Raw genomic sequence first — 22747 nt, 5'->3', positions numbered from 1 at the left:
GGTACTTTCTGAGTTCATATTTCTTCTTCTTTGGAACTCTTGCCGCTGTTGAATATTTTCCTGAATGTTATTTATGAGAAAGTCTTCTGTATCCTCCCAGCCTCCTATATTGCAATCAAAAGTTTCATTTTAGCATCAGAGTAAAGCATTAGCCTGAAAATTATACCATATGAGTATTTTTATCCTCATTACATAACAACATTTCACAATATATTCTCATGTGTTTGTCATTCACATCTGTATTTTCATAGTATTAATGCCATAGTCAGCATTGCAAGACTTGTGTATTTGATGCTGAAAGAATTGCTGCAATATTAATATGTTGAGTTTAATTTGTGTTCAGCTGAAAAGATTAGGCAAGTCTGGAAGGTGAAGATCCTGTCTTTTCATACCTTTGTGGTGTTTGCCTCTAGTGTGCTGTCTTGAAGAGAGGCTGCAAGTTTTTAGTCAGCAATTAGATGACAGTTCATTAACAAATGAAAAGCCATTTCCTGATGCTTGTGAAAAGTGTGGTGAAGACCCATCCTTCTAACAAACCTCAAACAGCAGAACAAGCAGCATTTAATAGTGTTTACAGGGAGTGAACTTTTTGGAGTTTCTGAATTGTTAAATTCTGAATCTCTGCAAGTTCAAGAGTACATGGTTTCCTCAGTTATTTCAAGGGTTTCCTATATTTCCTAAAACTTCTGGAGTGTCTTGGAGATTTTACTCCTAGTTTTTATTGATTGTATTACTACCAGGTGTCTATTTTTTCATGAAACTTCAGTAGAAATCAGCTATCAGTCTAAACAAGGATTCTGCAGGGACACTAATAACAACCAAAGCTTTTTTTGGCTTGGTTGCTACTTGTAGTTTGTGTTGTAGCCACTTTCTTGTGGCTTTGTCTCATTGCAAGAGGCAGTGACCTTCATTTTAGCATTTATAAATTAATTTCTAAGTTATAAATTAGAAACTTATAAGTTTCACAACTATTTTTAACTTAAGTCCTGTTCTTATAGTTCAGTAATCTATGAATACCCCATGTAGCTATTTTTGGCTTATAGTTTAGAAACTTGAGCCTATAAGATCTAAAATGTGTTGTTACAGAAAAGAAATCACTAATTTAAAGTGAAGGATATCACTGCCAGTAAGTGGGAGATTTATGAAGTAATCTAAATTTGTGTCAGTAGTATATTCATTACAGGGAACTTCTGCTTTCATAATTTCAATTTCCTTTTTTTTCTCCTGGGAACTGCACACGATCACCCAGATTGCTCCAATGTCTAATGGATTCCTAAGTGATTTTGGGAAAATGTAGTAATTGTGACTGTCAACATGGTGAGTTTGCACAGAACCTGACAGTTTTACTCTTTGGGACCCAGCCCTCTGGTGACAATGATCTATAGGAGACAGAATTGCGCACCAGACCCTTAAAAGTGTGACTGTCCAGTGGCAGTGGGATTCAGCTGGACCATGCCCTTCCCTTGGCTGAAATGGAATCCTGTAGTGCTCCAGAAGATAACAGGCCTCTGGAGATCCTGTCACTCATTTATGTCCTTATTTATGGAGATATTTGTATTCTTACCCATATGGCTGTCTCACACATCCTAGGACATCTAAAATCATCTACATTTAGGGTCCTGTCCCAGATGCTCTTCAAATGCTGGGGGGGAAACATCTATTTAGAGCCAAACTGTCTGCAAGCAATCAGATGTTGCATTAGCAATTAGATCTATCCTCCCATGGGGTTTTTTTTCTGCTGTAGGAGCACAGTGTCCTAATTTGCTTAAGATTTCACTCTCATCTTGTAGCTCTGTCAGATATTGAGCAAACATGGCTGTCACTGGGTTCACAGTTTTCAACACCTCTCTTCATATGCATATCTGTATGGGAAGCATTATGGAGATCAGTCAGCTTGCATTGTTTTTTAATAGAATGTATAAAAAAATTTGACAAAATATGATCCAGAAACATACATAAAGTTACATCCATCTCTGGATCAGATTTTATTCCTGCCAGAGAACTTTTATTTAAAGACAAAGACTTTATATTTCTCCCAGTAGTTTTATTTCAGGGATATACCTATCTGCACCTCCTGCTGGTATATTGGAAGTGGATGTAATAGCAGGAGAATATTTAACTAGAGCTTGTTGTCTCTGTAGAACAGATTTGCATGAAAACATGAGGTTTTGGGGCTCAGTTTCCTTGATACAGCTCCACTCACCCAGCATACCTGGTTACCTCTTTGCTGGGGAGTTACTCATGGCCAGAACACAGGTTTGGTATTGTGGCACTCTGTGCTGTTCAATTCTTCATTCTCCCCTTGATGCAAATTTGGCTCATGCCAATCAGCACAATTCCAAGGGCTGCAGGACCTAAATGCAATGAAAAATTATCTCCTAATTCTAACAGTAGTGTGAACAAATATTTAAGTATTATTCATGCTATTGTATAGCTATCATTTTTTCTTTGCTAATGAAAATATATAAAATATATATTGTAACTATTACTTGTAAAGGTGTTACCAGTGTCTAATAGACTTCAAGATGAGTTTACATTATTATTAGAGCAAACTATTTCAATTAAAATTGAAATTTTAAGTGTGTCCCTTATATTCAGTATTTTATACTGATGTCCTTTCTAATAGCACTCTGAGATTTGTTGTCAGAATTGATTTCTCCATTTGAAAAACTGAAGGCATTTTGGAAGGGATTCTTCATTAGGGGAGAGTTTTGAAATACTACACCTAATGGGAAAATGGGAATCTAAGAGGTATTGTCCTTAAAGCTGACTTTGCTGCATTGCAATGACTTCCTTGGCCTCAAAATCTTGCTGCAAGGAATTCTCTTGCTGCAGTATCTCACTGGAAACCAGCTAAGCGGGGGATCAACGTACAAAAGTTGCATATCCTGATTACACTTTTGGTTTCCAAGAAGCTGATGAAATCCTAGACTTGTAAAACTCCTTCGTAAAACATCCATTCTCTCTGAATTTCACCCATTGCCTTTCTGTGTTGAGTGTCTTTATGTTGCATTTGGGCCTGGAAGGTAAATGTACTTTGTGGCAGGCCACTTAGAAACTATTTTGATTTGAGATGCCAGCAGAATTTTTTAAAACAAGCCAGTAAATTGTGGATTAACATATCCACAAGAGGTATTTACTCAAGATTTTTAAAGGAAGACAAAGATGAAGTTGCTGAGAAACTCTGGGCTGCTGTTTATGTTGCCCTTTTTGCAATTTTTTGAGAAATAAGGGGTTGCAAATAAACAATTTTTGAAAAGATAACAAGGAAAATGCAGGGAATGGAATCCCCCAGGGATCACTCTTTGGACATGTGCTCTCATATTTTCATCAGTGGTGTGGAAAAAGGAGAAATAGATGACAATATGGGTTGACAGTACAGAATTCGTCAGGTTGCTGAAAAATTAGTTCTGAACAAGAAACACTGGAGAAGTTTCTTGTTGGTAGTTTGTATAATGTTGGCAAAGGATCAGAAAAAAATTGCAGATCTCTAAATAAAAACCAAATAATTAATTGGAAAGGAAAACGGTCCCAAAAATGCACAAACAGCAATGTTCTATAAATCTGGTCTTTTTGCAACTGAGGAAGGATATATGTAATCATAAGAGGTGAAACTGTAAACTGTGGCAAGGAGGCAAATAGAAAGTTAACAGGCTTTTAAAAGCAACAGAAAAGAAGATCAAGCATCATTTGCAGATGTATAAATCCCTACTGTGCCCTCAAGTGGGGTATGCAATTTTAATTCTCATCCTCTCCATCTCAAAAAGATTTTATTGATTTTTGCAGAGTGAAAAGAAAGTTGAGCATGAAAATATATAATTTTTTAATTTATTTTTTTGAGTTTAAATCTATGTAAGGACACAGAGACTGGACTAGAATTATATAGTTTAGGATTTCTCTAGGTTGGGAAGAGACAAATGGAGAGGCAGAATTTATTGAAGTATAGAAAATTATGAGTTGTGTAATTGAGTAGGAAAGCACAGCAGTCAAAGTAAACTGTCTAGTAGTTTCATTATAAAAAAAGGAAACACATTTTTACAGATGAAATGAATTGTCAAAAGTCACAATTTATTTCCCAACATTTTTAGGTTCAAAAATGATGAACACATTCATAGTTATCCCCTGATGGCTGTTACAAGTGATAAGACAATTTTAGAGTCATAAAACCTCAAAGCCACCAGTTGCTAAAGTTGGAAGGATTTATATGTTTTTTAGAATCTTTGCCCAACCAATTGCTACAGTTTAAGGTATGGAGTAGAAAATTGTCTGTCTGCTGCAGGTGTTATTACAGGTAATAGGATATAATTCAGCAGAGCATCTGCTGTGTAATGGTGTGACTAATGATCTCTGAACGGTTTCAGGCATTTGTAGGAAATCTGCTCTATTTGATTTCAGTGCCAGCAGCAGTTGAATTACATCTCCCTTCACTGTATAGCTGCTGTTCTAAAGCACAGTCTACAAATCCACCTCCTTCTTCTGAGATAAAACTTTATGATAACACAGAAAAAGTCAACAGTAATGCAGTGCAAAATGACAGCCATTGCTTCACTGACCAATTCAGCCAATTTAGACTGGCTGAAATTGAACATCCACATGATATTCAGTCAGTCACTCATATACCCCATGCTTGGATCAGAAATGCTGCACAAAAACATCCCCGCTATCATTCTCCCACTCTCTAGAAGCAGCAAATCAACTTGTTTTGATTATTCTTTCTTGAGGCTCTCTCTTTACTTATTTCTGGGACTCTAGGGTTGGTTTAAATACTCTTTGTTTTCCTCACTTTATTTTTAGACAAGGTGTCACTGTGTTGTCTGAATTTGTTCTCCCAGCCTTGTACCAACTGTTTGAAGACTCTTGGGTTTTGTCCTTCATAGCCTGGAGAATGGGGGTCACACCTGGCTGCACATTCTTCATACTTCACTTCTGTCTGTGCTCATTCCTCCCAGCTGTTTGTGTTAAGGTGACAGTGGTTACCTGGTTAAATACTGTGTCACACTGACTGCATCAAATGGCACCTGCTGCAATGAGAGTTCCACAACAGCACGGTTTTGTTGTGGAAGAAGGATGTTACAGTGCAGAAATCTGATAGGAGCTTTCCTGTCCCTTCACCAATAAGGTTTACAGCAATAAAGTGTTTCTTCATAAAATCAATGAACAGAAACATCATAACTCTCTCCTCTGGGCTCAGGTGCATTATCACATCATCATAGCTTGATGCCAATTGATTCAAGAACATCAAACTACAATGCCACTTGAATTTCCACAGATGACCATAAACATGCTTTTAGCCCATGGCAAATGTAAAGTAATAGGACTGAGCTTAATCCTTTCTGAAATATTTGCTTTATCTCATCCCTATGTGCACACAGCTGTTGTGACTCATGTGAAATTTGACTTCACCATGTATTTAACTCATACTCATAAAATGTTTTTCATGGTAAATAGGTTGCCCTAAAAGAGCAATTAGCTTGAGGTAGGAGTGCAGGTGTATTATTTCTTCAAAGGTGTTCCCTCACATGGTGAGAGCCAGTCCTGCATTCCTTCTCCCTTGCAGGGCAGTAAGTGTTTCCAAAGCCTAAATATGTTTCTGTTCAGCCCAACCAGCATTTTTTTTTCTTTTTTAAGATTCCTTAACAGCCTTTCTATTTTCTCTTGTGCGCAAAAATGCTTTACTTTTTCTTTTCTTTTTCTCCTCCAAAACCATTGGGGAATCCAGTGATTGGACCAGCAAGTTACAACAGAAATCTAAATCCTGTGAGGGTAAAGACATTTTAATGCAATATGAAGATCAATAATATTCTGTCCTTACAAGTCTAGTGAATTGGCAATTGTTCTTAATATGAATATTCTATTTCAGCTTGCTACATTACATAACTAGGTAATCTACATTTTTAGTTCATCCTTCCCACAGGCAGAAATGGTATTTCTTCATATGCTGGCAGTTTTGCTTTATAATATGTCAAAATATATGTCTTGGGTACTATTTTGTTTGGTTTTGGCTTTTTTTAACAGGACACTATTTTTTTCTGGATTGTGTTTTGTTAATTTTGGATTAGCAGATTGGCTGTTACTAGACAGTATCTGTAAAGGCCATCATGTTTTGCAGAAATAAGGGAGTTACCACTCTTCCAAAGAGTAGTCTAATGAGCCTATTGAATATGGCAACTGAAAAACTTAGCTTCTTTAATTTGAAAATTGAAATCTTGATATATTTTAGTGACAAAATACGTTGTCCACACACTGTCGTAAATTTCTAGAATTTGCTCACAATGGGATCGCTAATTCCAACAAGCAAGGCTGTCTGTGTGTCTTGTTCAATTTTTTTTGCTTTACTTTTCCTCTGTTCTATTTTGTCTTAAGTAGCCTTAGAATTAGGGGAGATGTTACTGAAAATAGGATTAAAAGCATTTGTGAAATCAGAACAGAAATAGAAGGCAGGGATCATAAAGTTTTGGATACTCTCTCAGGTCTGGAGAACATCACAGCAAAGCTGCCCTGGTTTAGGCAGGATTTGTTTTATATAGGTTAGTTGCTGCAATGGGTTGGTTACTCAAGACTTCCAGAAGCAGTCAGGAATAGTGTAGGTGAGCTTTTAATGCTGCCCTTCCCTTTTTATAGCACTCTCTTGCAAGACAGAGTATTGTGGTTTCCATTTAATCACCTTTGAAATAATTGTCCAGTTGCACAATAATACACAGCCAATCTTTCATAAGTTTCATATGTTTCAAAATAGACAAGGGAGTGGTGTTGAAGACATCTGCAGCTGAGGGCATGAGAGGAGGGAAAATGGAAATACTTGTAGTGGTCAGTAGCAACTGCAATGTTAAAGGTCCTCTTCTGCAGCTGATACATAGTGTGAGGTCTAAATGTCTTTCCTAATTAGAGAAAAAGATTTGCCCCAAGGTCAAAGCTGCGATGAGATTAAATGTATTAATCAGAAATTTCTCTTCTGTTTTTTCAGAAGAACGGAGTATCAAATGGAACCCTCTACAAAAAAACATTTATTGAGCACTTTGAACAGGCACCAATGTATGTTGCAGTTTTTACTTTCGTGGGGTTTGCAGTGGGAACAATATTTGGCTACCTGCGAGATTTTATGAGAGCCTGGGGACTAGAAAAACGTAACATTGCTGCGGAGAGAGAACAACAAAAAGTATGTATGAAAAAGTCATTCTGTGTCCACAGTTGAGTTTTCCTCTGGTTGCAAGTGATTTAGAGCAACTTGTGGGAGTAACAATGCAGACAACTTTCATTTTACAGAACATTGCACAGGGGTGAGAGGAGTGACACACCCTGCCAGTGGAGTTGTATGCATTTTTGCATACAATGCAAAAATCATGCATATGCATTGATTATATTGAAAAAATATGCATTTTTCATATTGAAAATATGAATATTGAAAAATTATGCATTGAAAAAATATGCATAAAATCATCATTTTTACCCAGGGACATGTTCACCTCATTCTAAGAGGTGCCATAATACTCTCAGCAAAACAGAATCTCAGTTTATTAAGTCAATCCACGGAAAAAGAAAATTCATAAATGCCTTATTGTTTAATATTTCATCTTTCCAAATCTCTTCAACCCAAATTTTCCTTTGTCCCATCTAGCTATCTTACGGTGCCTTTCACAGTGAGGAAGTTCTGATTTTGTAATAATTGAATTCTTGTAACTCCCAACATTTTTTCATCCCATATAGTTCCAAGTGAAACTTGCACCTTAGCAATATCAACTGCCTTCCAACTTTGCTTACAATTTTTTCTTCCGCCTCCTTCTCTGTGCAGTTTGATTCATCATTTACGGTAACACCTGGCATAATGAAGGAAAAACATGAAGAGTTTTACTGTTTCTCATGCAAATAAAACCCCTGAAATTGTTTCCTGATTTAGATTTTGAAATATCATTTTCAGTTCACTTCATGATCTGGCCATTTGTTAATTCCAGTTGTGCCAGTTAAATTTTTTTGTCTTTCACTATGGATTACATGTTTATTTAATTTTCCCACATATGTTAACTGTGTGCCATGTTATTTTATCAGTTTATTGTATGCAGTGCTCAACATGGATATATTGCTGTTTCATATAGAGAAAAAGCTTTGTTTAAATTTAATTTCCAAGTAAAACCCATAGATATTCATTCATTCTCAACCAAAAAAATTGTCATAACTGGATGTTTGCATTGCCACCCTAGGCCAGTAATGCCCAAATCACAAATATTGGACTAGCTTTTGTCTTATGTGTCCAGCATTTCATGAAAGGTAGTGAGTTCTTTATCCTACTTTTCTGCAATCTGCTCCACACATAGAAAAATGCGCAATTTGAAGCAATTGGTTTCTTCAAGTGAAAGAATCTTGATTTTTTTTTCCATTTCCAACTTTCAGTACATATAGAGAAAGTTAGACCAACTTGTTTACCATTTAAAAAAAACCTGACCAACCAAAAAAGAAATGAAAAAACTCCTAATCTTTAAACAGAAATAAAATACCCTCAAAGAAATACAACATTGTGTTTTAAAGGAATTATAGTAAGGATACAGTATTGCTGTTTGGAGTTGTAAGTGACACAGGACCATATGGCTGCTGTGACTCTCTGTTTATTGATGAATCAGTTTTTCCTTGCTAATAGGAATGACTTTGGTACAGAAGGAGATATTTTCACAGCAACATAACCCTGTGCATGTTTTCAAACCAGGATTTTGTGCCACTTTATCAAGATTTTGAGAACTTTTGGACCAGGAACCTCTATTTGAGAATACGGGATAACTGGAACCGTCCCATTTGCAGTGTCCCTGGGCCACAGTTTGACCTCATGGAACGTGTTACAGATGATTACAACTGGACATTTAGGTGAGTCATCTTACACTCTGCTGCTCTCAGCCTCCTGAGCATGCTCCTGACACCTCTGCAAAGCACACAAAGTTGTGTCCAGATCCTTGTCTAATATCCACCAGCATGTTTCTTTCTGCAGTCAGCACCATGCTGGCAATCTGACCCTTTTCTTCTGAGTATTTGTTTGGAAATGCAGTATAGATTTCCAACTCAGTTGCAAATGGGTTTGGCTGTGTCAGCACAAGACTGCTCATGCACCATTTATAACAACAGACCTTGATTCTCAATATTACAACAAAATTTGTTTTATCCCTTGGTTAGGTTTTATATCATAAGTTTTTGCACTGCATGAATATGGCTTCCTACCTTCACTGGGAGTCTTTGGCAGTGGATTTTAAGCAGATTAGAGCTTGAAGGTTTTGGTGTATTGCTGCTGAATTACACAGCTATGGGAATTCACATAGCTGTGTAATTCAGCATAGACAATGTAGGTTCGCTATATTTGAGCTCATTGAGAATGCATCTATAGTGTTTCCCATATTTTTGTGTAGGTTGGCTATATTTGAGCTTATTGAGAATGTATCATAGTGTTTCCCATATTTTCATCAAGTTTAAGTTCTGTGTGTGTGTGAGAACACTGGTGACTTAATGGAAGCAGTTGACAATTTGCTTGAAAAATTAATGTCTGTAAGTTGTTCCTTAAATAAAGTCCTATGTTTGTTTGTTTATTTAAATCCATAAAAGCAGACAGTGATCCCACACCAGTTTATTGCCATCTATAGTGTGACTTCTAGAAAGCACTCTGACCATGAAGAAGTACTTAGGAAAAGAGGAAGGCTAGAAAAGCTTTTGGGCTGTTAGAATATGCAGATTGTCAATTCACAAGTAGAAATTTAACACTGGAACAAAATTTGGTGGGAAAATTTTGGGATTTTTTTTCTTTTCATTTGGGATTGGAAGGAAAATTGCACTGTTGTTCAAAATTTGCTTTAATTACAGGTTTACAGGAAGGACTATCAAGAATGTAATCAATATGGGTTCTTATAACTACCTCGGCTTTGCAGAAACAGATGTTAATGCTTTGAAAACTGTGACCATAGAGTTAGAAAAATATGGGACAGGCGTCTGCAGTACCAGGCAAGAGATGGGTGAGTAAACAGAGACATGGCCACCAAAGGTCCTGTAACTACACTCCTCTTCTCAGACATCTTAAAAGAATTGGATACAGATACAAAGAATCACACCAGCAATTACTTGTTTCACAGTTAAAAGAAATGCTGTGTTTTATTTGTTCTCACTTGAGGGGTTTTTTCAAAAGGAAAAGCAATACTGATTTTTGGAAAAGCTAAACCAAATGTGTCATCTACTGGCCTGGGATTTTTAATGATGGAAACACACATAGATTTCAACAATTTTTCTGGGGCAAATTCAACTGCATCACAGATTTATATCAGTTACCACACACAGAGGTTTCAGATTAGTTAAATGATCTTTTGCATAATGTTTTTAATCCCATGTTCTAAGAATGTATTGGAATGTTTTATCAGATACTACTGGCACAAAACAGAAATTTCTAGTTTGCCATTAGCAAATAAATTCAGGAAGGTTGCATCTGACATTTTTGGTTTTATCTGTTATGATTGTCTGCTTTGTTAGTCTGTAGACTGCATGCAGGGTTACCTTCAACACAAAGCCTTGCATTCCTTAGGGTACAATCATCTTACATTAAAAAAAAAAAAAAACAAACAGTTTCAAACCAGAGAAATGCAGGGGGAGGTTTCCCTTCAGGCTTTATCACTCTTGGGAGTATTAAAAAAAAAGAAGGCTTCCCAGAATGGAGAAGTCTATAAAGTCTATAAAAGATTTCTTTTTTCTAATCAGTAACCTAAAAAAATTGCATTTTAATCTCCAATGTAAACTATGTTCTTCCATAAAACTTACAGAAAAAATACTGTATTTAATTTAGTTTTTTTTTATTTAAAGTCTCAATTTCAGAAGAAAAAGTAATGCAAACTTTGTGATCTGCTTCTTATCTTGTCATTGTGGTTTGATTTGCCAATAATAATTATGTCAGTGACACCACTCAGAGAGGATTTACAGATTGACCCCACTTTCGTTGTGCAGGTGACCCATCTGGTGACTGCAATATATTATTATTTAACCTGAATTTCATGCTTGAAAGTGGTCACCATTGCTAGTCCTTTAAGGTATTGAAGGAAGCTTTCTCTCTTTTTCTCCCAGATTCCATTTTGTCTAAGAACATTTCAAGTTGTTTTCAGGACATCTAAGATTATGGCTGGCGTTCCTTATTCTGTAGCTTTTGCTGAAGTTTTTTACTGGAAGATTTATTCTTAAAAGCAAATCAACAAAAACAAAACAAAACAAAACAAAACAAAAAAAAAAAAACCACACCAAAAATCCACCAACCCAACTTCTTATTAAAAGAGGATTCTGTGTTCAAATATTAAAAATCTTACTAAGTAACTTCATCCCATCTATCTGAGAACCGATGTAGAGAGATTTCTAGGGTATCCTCTTCATCTGTGCTGTACTCAAAGTTGTTTTGACTGATTGAGCAAGGATTTAGATTAATTCTAATTGCCTTCACAACAAACAGTCCCATGAGCTGCATCAAGGCCATTCACAATGCAAGAATGGGCTGCAGATAAAGAGCATCCTAAAAGCCTTGTGAGTCTCAGTCTTTTGGAAGTGGATTTTGGAGAGCAGCTTGGACAAAGGAAAGCAGGGTGTTTAGGCCTGGCTTAGCTGGTGTAACTGAGCAGTCACAGCAGTTTATCCTGGGCAGGTAACAGAGGGGCTGTGTTTGTGTGCTCCATGGAGAGAGGTGGCTCCACAGGGCAGGGCTGAGCAGTGGCTCCTTTGTTGGTACTGGCTCTTTGGAGCTCTGTCACCAAGGTCTGTATAAACAACCTAAGGAAAACAGCCTCTTATCCAGAGTGGATACCCTCTTTCCTTGTTCCTTTATGTTCTTTTGCTCCATTCTCATCACAGTATGACAGAAAAATTCTGAGTTAGATATATTAAAGAGAGAGATAGGGAAGGGTCTGAATGAAGCATCTTACCTTTATAAATTATCATTTCTCAGCTTCATCTTAGATAAAAGGAACAGGATGAGTTTGTCTCTGGGCAGATCACATTCCAAAACTTCTGTTGTTATTGTTTGTGGAGCTAAAGTGTTTTGAAGTAGAAGTGCAGTGAGCTGCAAGAGCCAAGGCTGCAAATTGCCTGTAGGGTTCTAATTCAAGAGAGCACTTGAATGTATTTATGTTTTCAAGCTAATTCACTTTGAAAGTACTGTTCTGCTCGTGTGCATTTAAGTGTCTGGCATGTCTGAGTTTCACCAAGATCTCTCTCTAAGCAGTGGTGACTCTCTTTCTGAGAAATCATTCCACTACTTCCAGAGGATTTCAGATAGAGGGTAAAACAAAGAGGACACAAATGAAAGTAATGTGAGTGGTGTTTGAAAGAATACATGATGGTAAAACTGTCCTTTATGTCTTCTGCCTACACTTCTCCTCCTAAAACTATGGAGGCTGTGGAGAGGACACACAATGCTGTCATATCAGAATGCTGTTGCAGGTAGTTTCCTCTGACAACAGGGTTAAAGCTGATTAAAACAGTGGCTGACATTCCAAGGCTTATCCCTCATAAAAAGATTTAAGGCTTTTCAATCCATTTTTAATTCCATGATCTTCTTAATTATAATAATCATAATAATTAATGTCTTACTATAACAGTGTCATTTCAGACATGTTTCTGGGTTTGTGGGACTTTCAGTGTGAAATAAAAATACTTTCCTTTTTTTTAAGACCAAGCTAGCTATTAGCCCCTAGGAGCAAGATTTTGAAGTTATAAGGGGTACATCCATGGAAGAATTAACTTGCTGTTCCACGATCAGAAAGCAAAACAAACTCTAGAAATTACTAGAAAGTACACAGAAAGCCAACCATAGAGCCTCAGTACACTGCTGGATAAAGCTGCTGTTTGTTGTTGTCTTGAGTACTCTGTGCAGGTATGATCAAAAATATTTAGCAAAACTGGAAAGTGTAAGAGCCACAGGGATCATCAAACACCACAGACAGCTTCTGGATGAAGAACTACTGAGCTTGCTGTCTCCAGCTGTCACAAATGCCTGTCATCTGTCTCAAAAAAAGAGCTTCAGTGGAGAAATTATAGACATTTTCAACATAATGTGTGATGTGGAAGAGTGGTCAGGATTCACTGTCCTTTCCCACTACCAGATGTACAGGGCATTGTATGAAGCTGGTAGAAGGTTTTCACCTAAGTGCAGGAGGCTGCCACACCTGAGGAGCTCAGCACTGCTGTGAAAAGCATGTTCATTCTCCTGTGAAAATGTAAAAAGTTTAACAAGGAGACCAGGACCATAGAGCAAAGGTTATTATGGCCAGGTCCATCTTGGCACTCAGCCAAGAGCACACTGTCACCTTTGGGGACACCCTTTAAATACCTTTTCCCTTACACTTGTCTGTTGCACATTCATAGATCCTTATGCATATCCATAAACTACTTTACATATTGTGGGAACTATTTTACATGGCCTCTCCTTGGGTCTGCGTTTTTAGAGCATGTGTGTTTCTTGGTTCCTCTTTTTCACTTCCACTTTGGGCCTTGGTCCACTCTGTCTTCAGACAGCAGATGCTGATAGTTGGCATATCAGTAGCAGGATCCTCATCCTGTCTTCATTGGATATTATCCCATCCAAGCAGGCATTTTAACATAAGCACAGCTATTTCACTGCTATGTCTAAGCTTAATTAACAACAGAAATAAAAAACTATATCTTTATAACAAAGTTAACATCACACATATAGAATCCATTTTAATATTTGCAAAAAGGCAATATTATAATATGTATCCATAACGCTGCAGATACCAGAACTTCCCACTCCCTTGTGTTCTAAGGGAGAGTGGCCATGTGTGCAGCGGTGCTCTCCCTGATAGTTACTAGAAATACCCAAACTGTACCTGATTCAGGATGTCCTTATGAACTCTGAGAGATGCCAAGAGAGCATACAGAGAGATTTGCACCTACCAAACCAGAGAAAATTGACCATGGGTGTTATTTAAATTAAAACAGTTTTGTTCAGCAGCAGTCTCTCCTGCAGGTTCAGGAAAACGTAATTTTAAAAATTTCTTTGCCTTATTCATTATACGTCAAGAAACCAACTTGGACATTAAAAAGTAGGAAGTTTTGTCTTTTAGGAATAAATGTTGGGTCTGAGAAAATTACTCATGAATGTTGAAGGATTTGAGTAGCCATCCAGTAACTCAAGGTGGCTACAAGAGACCTTGAGAGGGATTTTTTACAAGGGTGTGGAGTGACAGGATAAGAGGGAATGGCTTCAAACTGACAGAGGGCGGGGTCAGATTAGATTTCAGGAAGAGATTCTTCCCCGTGGGGGTGGTGGGGCTCTGGAACAGGCTGTCCAGTGGATGCCCATTACTAGAAGTGTTCAAGGAGAGGCTGGGTGGGGCTTGATGCAACCTGATCTAGTGAAAGGTGTCCATGTCTCTGTCCAAGGCATTGGAATGAGATGATCTTTAAGGTTCCTTCCAGCACAAACTATTCTGTGATTCATTCTGTGATTCCATAAGTAACTGGACACCAACTGTTCAACTAACTGGAGTGTTGGGAATGTTAGGGCATTCCATATAAACTGCCCCACAAAAAGTATCTCTACTGTTATACGTATTTTAATTTTTCTCTCAAAAGTGTTATTATTTTAGCTCAATAAAACTGCCAGCACATAGGAACCTAATAAATATGAAATAGCAAGTGTTCCCTCCATATAGTGAAAAAAAATGAAAGAATGACAACTTGAATGTAAAGTCCTTTTTTTTAATGGCTGGAGTGGGAGTTGGCTGCTGTTAAAGGTAGATTCAAAAGCCTTTTCTCTGAGCCCATCCTGGTTTTCAGTGTTTATAGTCAGCCTTTTCTAAGCAATGTGACTGCGAATTGTTGAGAAACATGCAAATTAGTTTCCTGCTTGCTGCTTGCAGATAACAAAATCAGCAAAATTACACTTTTTTTTTCTTTTTTTTTTAAGATAAGGCAGATTATCATGCTCTGAGTGCTCCTAGGGCCAGCAGGCTGGTGACAGGACTGTCACATGGACAGCCAGTGTTAACAATTCTCTGTTTATCTAACTCCCCAGTGTTCCTCATGGAGATGACATACGTGAGTAACCGGAGCAAACGTGTGATTAGTGCTGCTTAAGCAGCCAGGCAGGATTCCTGCCTTTTGAAATCCTTCTCCTGTGATTATGCCTTGGACCAAAAAACAAGATGGAGCCTGCACAGAACACTTGCAGGGTGATTCACTCTGGAGGGCATGTTAGGAGATTGCCCTTTAGCACCTAACTTGCACTCAGTTTTGAGGCTTTTTCTTTGTTTGAGGTTTTTTTTACGCTTGATTGTGATCTCATTTCTAAAAAGCTGATCTGAAAATCTGTGCCAACATTTAATACAAAAGTAGTTCAGACTCATTCAGCTCTTTCCACTGGGTTTTAAGGCCTAATGTGAATTTCTAGCAGCATTTCAAGAAGATGAAAATAGTTATTTGGCCATTCTTTCTTTTATACTACTTCAAAGCTTTAATTAGGGCCAAGACTCATTTTAAATATAATACTGTACAAACATGAATAAATGTTTCATTTTTCAGTTTGGAGAAAGAGATAAAGAACTGAATATCCCATAATTTACAGTTCCCAAGTGAGATCTTAAGGAGAAAAAGCCACAAAAATGAGAATTTGTGTGCATGTATATATATATATATATATATACACATATTTAATAATCTTAGCTATTTTCTGATAGGGTATGGTATAAATTAGGAAACAGTTTTGTCATGTTCACTAACATCCTTTTCCTTTGTGTGCCTACCCTTTCATAAATAACTAATCCAGCTTACAATCAATTTGTAATCATAGGGTCAGGTTTGTTCCTTGTATTTCACCATTGCAAAAGTATGCTTTGCAATGCAAGATTAATAGTCTGGATAGCCCATCTTCTAGCAGGTGGAATTGAAGGCATCTGTAGGAATTAAGGGCTGTGTGACTTGTTTAATACCTTAAGTATCTCTGATATATGATTTTATCTGCATGCAAATATTTAGATACTTAAGATGCTGCCATTCAGGCTTTGGCATGAAGATGCTGGAAATTTTAACTTTGTGTTTTTCTAAAGGCAAAAGAAAAAAAAAAGAAACAAACCCAGAAGATCTAAATTCAGCTGGAAGTTCTGTTAAAACTAATCTAGTTTTTTTTTTTTTTTCTGAGAATCACTAAATTACACAGGTACATTATTAGATTTATGACACCCATGGCATCTTTGTGGTATGAAAGCCCTGTCAGTTGGTAGCAATGTTAAGAAAACTTGAGCATTTCCTTTCTATCAAATGATTCATCAAAACCCCCTTATTTTAGGACTCTTTTCTGCACAGACAGTGTTAAATGAGGCAACTGCATAACATTACCATGTGCTTTTCTCCTTCTTTTTCCAACAAATCTCATTCTACAAGTTGAGGCTTTCCTCTGCTAGTGGGTCTGTAGGACAGTGATACCATCTGCATCATCTGCTCTGGTAACATGGTGTAAAGAATTAATATAATTTCCACAGCTTCTGTTTCTTCATCTTGCTATTAGTAACTCATCCAATCTTGCTTTTTGTAAAAGCACATATGTCTTTCAATTATACAGATTTTTTTCATCTCTGACAAGCATCTTACCATGCAGTGTACTCATTTTGCCAGAGTGAGTTTGTGACCTTAAGTTTCAGCTGTGACAAGGAAGTTGAGATGTTTTGTTCTGCTCCCCACCCTCCCAAGGATGCTGCTGACAAACCCTCATTTCCATAGTGTAATGGTTCTCAGTCACCTTGGTGAGTCACGCCAGGGATGCAAAGGGTTCCCAGCTGCTCTTTTTTCTTTCAAGGCCTTGTTGCTTGTATCAGTTTACTCTTCCAGCTTTTGTTTAACCTGAGGGGAGCAGGTGTTTCCCTGTCTTCTTTGGCTGTTAGAATTCCAAACTTAAAATTCTATGACAGGATACTGTTGCCAGTGTTGGCAGTTCAACCAGTCTGTGTCATTAGTGTATAAGAACCTGAAAGACTGTATTGGGCAGACTAACCAGTGGCATAAACCACTGAAAGTCCAAGCTGAAAATGTCAAACTAAATAATGACTCTATGGATCATGGGAAGTCCATTTTCCAGCTTTATCTCTCTAGTAGTCTGGCAGTGACTTTCAGCCCAACAGCATGGATATGAAAAACAGCAAGTGTATGAAAAAGCCTGTCAAAACACAGTGTACTTCATGTTCCCTGTCACCAGAGTGCAGTGGCAAGTTAATGGAGGGAACTGGGTCATCAGATTTTGAAAAGGAGGGGATTTGCTGTGAGAAGTGTGGGAATCTGTGGAGGTGGTTCCCATTGTGAAAGTCCACTTTTGATATGATCTGTAATCTTAATACCTATATAGTCTTGGATCAGAGTAACTCCTGCTGTATTGTATTACTTACAGCTGTTCAGCAGGGAAGAATAACTTTCAAAAGGATTTTGTCTCTTAAACATGCAGGTACCTTTCTCCTTTTTTGTCTTAAATCTTTCCTGGTGATTTGGTGTACATTGTTTAGTTGTATCCTCATTTGTTGGGTCAAGACAAGCTGTAGTCACTCAGTGGGGAAATTCTAATTTCTGTTTATAGGGCAAGTGTGTATACAGTAGATTAAAAAGATATATCTAGTATATCACTTTTCATTCACCAGATCATGATACTGATCTTGAATCTAGCACAATACAAAACATTTTAAGGGCCAAGCTAACCTTACTTGACATCTCTAAGGTTGTATTTAATGAGGAGCTGTGTAATTACTGCCTTTGTTATATAGCTTGAGATGCTGAGATGTTTCAGCTTGTGCCAGTTCCTTTGGATCAAATTTGCATGTGTCTGGCAGTGCTGTTTATGCTTGTCATGGTGGTGGCTGTGACCAGCTGGGAATGCTAGTGGACAAACCTCATCCCAGCAGCACATGACTGACCCCTTGTTTCTTCCAGTGGAGAGAGGTGATAGAATTGATGCCATTTGTACAGTGTCCAAGGACATCCTGTGTAGAAATATCTCCTGATGTGATTAAATAATTGCATAATTATATGCTTTTTCAACTCTGTTCAATGTATACAGCTGCCATGAACCTCCCACTGACGGTACTGGTGTGTGTTGTATTGCTTCTGTAACACCTTACTTACCACCACCGATATTGCCATGGCAATTAACATGATTCAAAACCAGGGCTCAGTTTGCAAATCTTTGTCATTCAGGATTTTGTTTTGCTAACCAATTTCAATTTGTATTCCAGGATTTGTAGGCAACAGTGATGTAGAGTATCATCTGCATTGGCACTTAGGATTAGTAAATAATAAGTAGGAATCAGTCACTGTCAAAATGAGTCATTCTTCACCATGACAAAATCAATAAAAATAGGGGCAAAATGTGCTGTTCTTTTGTGGGTCATCTAATAGGAGCTTTAACAGAACAGTGTGTATTGAGTCAGGCCTTTCCTGTTTATAAAAACAGAAAACATGTGATGCAACCCCAAAAAGCAATTTAACTCCACCCCAGTGTCAGACTTATCCCTGGAAGAGTCAGAGACAATTGTGTCATGCCTTAATATGCCTGCCTTGCAAAGCACACACTGCTTGTTTCTCATGCTTTCACAAACCTTCTAATTCAAGCTGTGACCATAGTGTGCTTGGCTTTGAGCTTCCATTTCAGACTTCATCTTCTTTTGGTGTGCTGATAGCCCTGGAGTGACAGAAATATCATCTACAGGGAGCACTAAGGTAGCTGATCCTCCTGGAACTCTTAGTTGTCCATGGGTGCTGTAGATTGAAGACTAGATGGGCCCAGTTTGCAAAAAGTACAGAACCTCAGAAATAAATGCTGGGTCCTGCTGGACTTACACCTTATGACAGATTCTTACCCACATTTCCAGTGAGCAGCCCAGCTCTGAAACACTGTTTTGTATTTCATGGAACCTGGGTACTAAACAGTGGCTGTGTGCAGAGCCAGCTCATATCCTCATGTGTCTTGGGATGTACAAATTCAAAAAATAGCCATCCTCAAAGAGCTTCAGACAGACTCAGTTCACAGGTAGTGGAGTTTCTGCAGAGCCACATTTTCTGTGTCCCATTACCTCATTCTCAGAGCACAGAGGCAGCCCAGCCCCAGCTACATGCAGTGTGATACAATAAGTGCAGAGATGCTCTTGAAGCTCTGCTGGAGTAGGCTCAGCTCTAGCACAACTCAGGAAGGCTCTGGCAGAATCTCAGCACTTCTGCTGTTCTTTACTGTCCATGTAATCCAGGCTTTTCAAGAAGCCACATGATCCTTGCTCCTTATCTCCCTGATAGTTGAAGAGTTACCTGCCTGCCTGATAGATATTTGTCACATTCTATTTCCAAATGGATGTCATTCTTAATTTAGATATTTAATTAGAAAAAAAAAAAAAATGAAAGCACACCTTCACTGTAACCAGCTGACTTATTGCTATTGCTGAAACTGTTCTCCTGACATTTATATTTGATTTTTTTTATGAGCTCTGCTCCATGATGAAGTTAAGATCATCTTCCTGACTCATCATTCTTGTTGAGACACTCTAGCCAAGCTTCTGCATTTCTTCCATTCATCTGCCTTTTGTCCATCACAGTGAACACAGCTTTCTTGTTCCATCCATTGTAATTCCCTTTATATTGTTGTGTCATCAGCTTGTGCATTGCAAGTGAGGTAACATATTCGCTTGCCTAATTTTTTTCTTCTGTTCTCTGATTACAGCCTTATTCATAGGGGAAATGCTCTCTCAGAATCCACAGGCCACTCTCTTTTCTTCCCCACAGATCATCCTGTAAGAGTTCCTTCTGCCTTGGTCCCTGCAATGCACAGCCAGGCAACCAAAGACTAGAGAGCTGGCAAGTGGAGATGATTCCTTACTGTTCAAAGCTATCTGTTATCTCAGTCTCTTAACACCACTCTTTTGTTTGTTTGCCTTCTGTACTTTGTCATCCTTCTCTGTGAGCTGGGCAGGAAGGATACTGCTTTTGTTGGATAGCTGGAGAGCCTTACTTGTTTGGAGACTTCAAGTACTAATATTAGATAATTAATATGCAATAAAGAAGGGTCTAGTGTTGCATTATCATTTGTGTTTGCTGTTGAGAGGAAAGAAAGAGCAGAGTTGTCATCAGCTTTTACCTTCCAAGGCAGAGAAAAATATGGAGAATGCTTTTGTTTTTCTAGCCATATAAAACCCTAATTAAGAATTTTGTACACATATATCGACAGACAATAGAAAAGGAAAAATTTTGTTGTCACCCATTTTTGTTTTCACATCTGGAGAGAACTCAAGAATGCCTAAAATATTTGTCCCACATTTCCTACAAGAAGAAGGTATTTTTGTCCTTACTGCAGGGGAGAGAAAAAGACAACAAATTAGTCTTCAGAATAAACTATGTCAAAAGTTATTGTGGGAAAATAAAGCTGTTTTCCATAGCAACTGCTTTGCTTCCCTAACAGCAGCAGTGTTTGTTAGCATCAGTCACAGCTGGTTTGTACCTTTTGCATTAGCCCACATGAGCAGGATGCAAATGGAAAACCCTCAGCAGAACTTAATGTCAAATAGCTTAATGACACATTTCTAGCCTGTTCTTTTGTATGTTTTGTGTCATACTAACTTTCACAGTTCAATGAGATTTAATATTCCCTGTGCTTCTTTCTGCAGGCACCCTAGACAAACATGTAGAACTAGAGAAACTCGTGGCCAAGTTCCTTGGTGTGGAAGATGCTATGGTGTTTGGCATGGGCTTTGCAACTAACTCAATGAATATTCCAGCCCTTGTTGGAAAGGTGAGTACTCCCTTCAGGAACACAGAACATTTATTAATTGTTTTAACTGCTGTTGCAGTACTCTGGGCTTTCATTGAGGGGAAAGGCTCCATCGAGGAACAGAGCTTGGTATCAGGAATGTGTGACTCATAAAGCTGATGACCTTGTGACTTTAAATATGCTTCTTTATCACCTGTGCTGGCACTGAGTGTTGCTATCACACATACCTAACATCTGCTTAAGGATCAGTGATGCAGCTCTCTAGCTCCTCTTGATGAAGTTGCTTCTCCTTAAAAAGTAACCAAAGGTTAAATCCCATGTCTAGGTCTTGTGGGATGAAGTATTTAGGCTGCTTGCTGAGATACTGCCCAGCTCCCTGTGATGAAAGATGATGATTAGGATAGTTTTTACAACACTTTGAGAAAAGGAAAAGCACAGTGCTTAGCATTCCTGGGGAACAGAGCTCCAGCCAGCCCTGCCAAGAAAGCTGGCAGCAAAATCAAGTCGAAAGCTGTGATCATGTTACAAAAGTTGGGTTCTTGGTGCTGAAGGAACCTCCTCTCCAGTTTGGAGTATTTAACTCAAAGGCATGGATTTCCATTATCCTGTCACTGGTAGCTGTGGACATCAGACACACTGTGCTGATACTGATAGCTGGAAAATGGGTAACTCCTCCTTGGCTTGTCCAGGTGTGGAGCACCTTGAAGTGTGCCATGCAAGCACAAAGCATGACCTCCTTCTTGGTGGAAGTAGAATGAATTCATTTTGTGGTGTATGACCAGGACTTCTGAAACACCAGCGTAGAGCTGAAGTCTCTTCACTCTCTGTTGAAGATGACTGCAGCTTTTGCAAGATCTCTAAAATACATGTACACAAGTGTTGGGCCGGGAGAGTTGCTTCAGTCATCCAGAACATGAACTTCAGTCTGCAGCAGTGCTGGAGAACTTGTCCAGCAGTTTCAAGGGGAACAGATACAGAGAGTTAATGAAGGTAAATTTATGAAATTGGAGATATGCAGTGTGAGATATGCACTTGTCTTAGCTGTATAATAATTTTCCCTCCCTTACCTGGCTTCGTGTTGAGATTCAAGCCTCTTTCAGAGGTTGGATAGATATAAGTGGCACAAATAAAGATATTACTGTATATATTTTAGTAAATAAATATGTGTGTGTGTGTATATATTTGAAATTTCAGTATGTATTATTTTACATATTACAAATATTATAGAAATATTATTCAAATATTATATCCTATGTTTGAGAGATTTACTCCTATGTTTTCCTCTATAATTGTCTAGCAGCTACATTTTCTTGTCAAGCTGCATCTACACTTATTGTTAGTTCTGCAAACCAGTCTTTGTGGAGATTGTGTTAATATCTCTCAACCTAGGCCTAATCTATGATACCAAAATAAGTTTTTGCTTAATTATGGGTTGCCCTTTGCATAATGAAACAGAGCAAAACATGTTCAATAGAAAGCAGAGCTAAACAAGGGTTCGAGCTTGAATTTCAACTGTGAGTCCTGCCCCTTCTCAATATAATAGACAAGTTTACTTCTCCCACATTTCTATTTTTGTTTCTAAAAACAAAAGGAGTTTTCAGCTGAGTTAATTAATAAAAAGTATACTACAGGTCAACTCTATATGCATTTACCAGAGCAAGAGTCTGGTTCCTAAACTTCACTCACATCCTAATGGAGATGGGAGTGACAAGGCATCAGTCTCTCCTCATCTCATTTCTGCAGTCCAAAGGGCTGATGCCAGGCCAGCCTCATTATTACTGCTCCTTAGCCTACTGCCATGCAGCCTTTATATGTGGGGTGGTGGCTGCATTTTCCTTACAACTCAAAATGAGCTGTAAACAGGTGATAGAGGAAGCAACATTGCCTGATTTTATATAAAGCACTCAGTCTTTAATAGGGTTATTTTCTGCTTTCCATTTACAGGAAATATTGGGCCCCTGTGCATCACCTGGGAATGCCTGAGAATCTGATCCCACTGTTTCA

The 22747-nt window shown here is 38.1% G+C and overlaps 1 protein-coding gene across 2 annotated transcripts in view; it reads left to right on the top strand.

Moving 5' to 3' along the window:
* The window catches only part of SPTLC3 (serine palmitoyltransferase long chain base subunit 3), an 82382-nt gene that overhangs the window by 23710 nt on the left and 35925 nt on the right, over positions 1–22747 (top strand). Inside the window, exons 1-5 of one of the 2 annotated variants that reach the window (XM_059468334.1) lie at positions 1248–1317; positions 6965–7156; positions 8696–8850; positions 9832–9980; positions 20640–20764. In XM_059468334.1, coding sequence (XP_059324317.1) covers positions 1315–1317; positions 6965–7156; positions 8696–8850; positions 9832–9980; positions 20640–20764 — 624 coding nt within the window. In that variant the 5' untranslated portion in view covers positions 1248–1314. Of the gene's footprint in view, positions 1–1247; positions 1318–6964; positions 7157–8695; positions 8851–9831; positions 9981–20639; positions 20765–22747 lie in introns of those variants that run through there. The other variant, XM_059468333.1, reaches the window with a different exon arrangement.

The sequence above is a fragment of the Ammospiza nelsoni genome, chromosome 3 (assembly GCF_027579445.1).
Source record: "Ammospiza nelsoni isolate bAmmNel1 chromosome 3, bAmmNel1.pri, whole genome shotgun sequence".
NCBI lineage: Eukaryota > Metazoa > Chordata > Aves > Passeriformes > Passerellidae > Ammospiza > Ammospiza nelsoni.
This window is presented reverse-complemented; position numbering and strand designations above follow the sequence as displayed.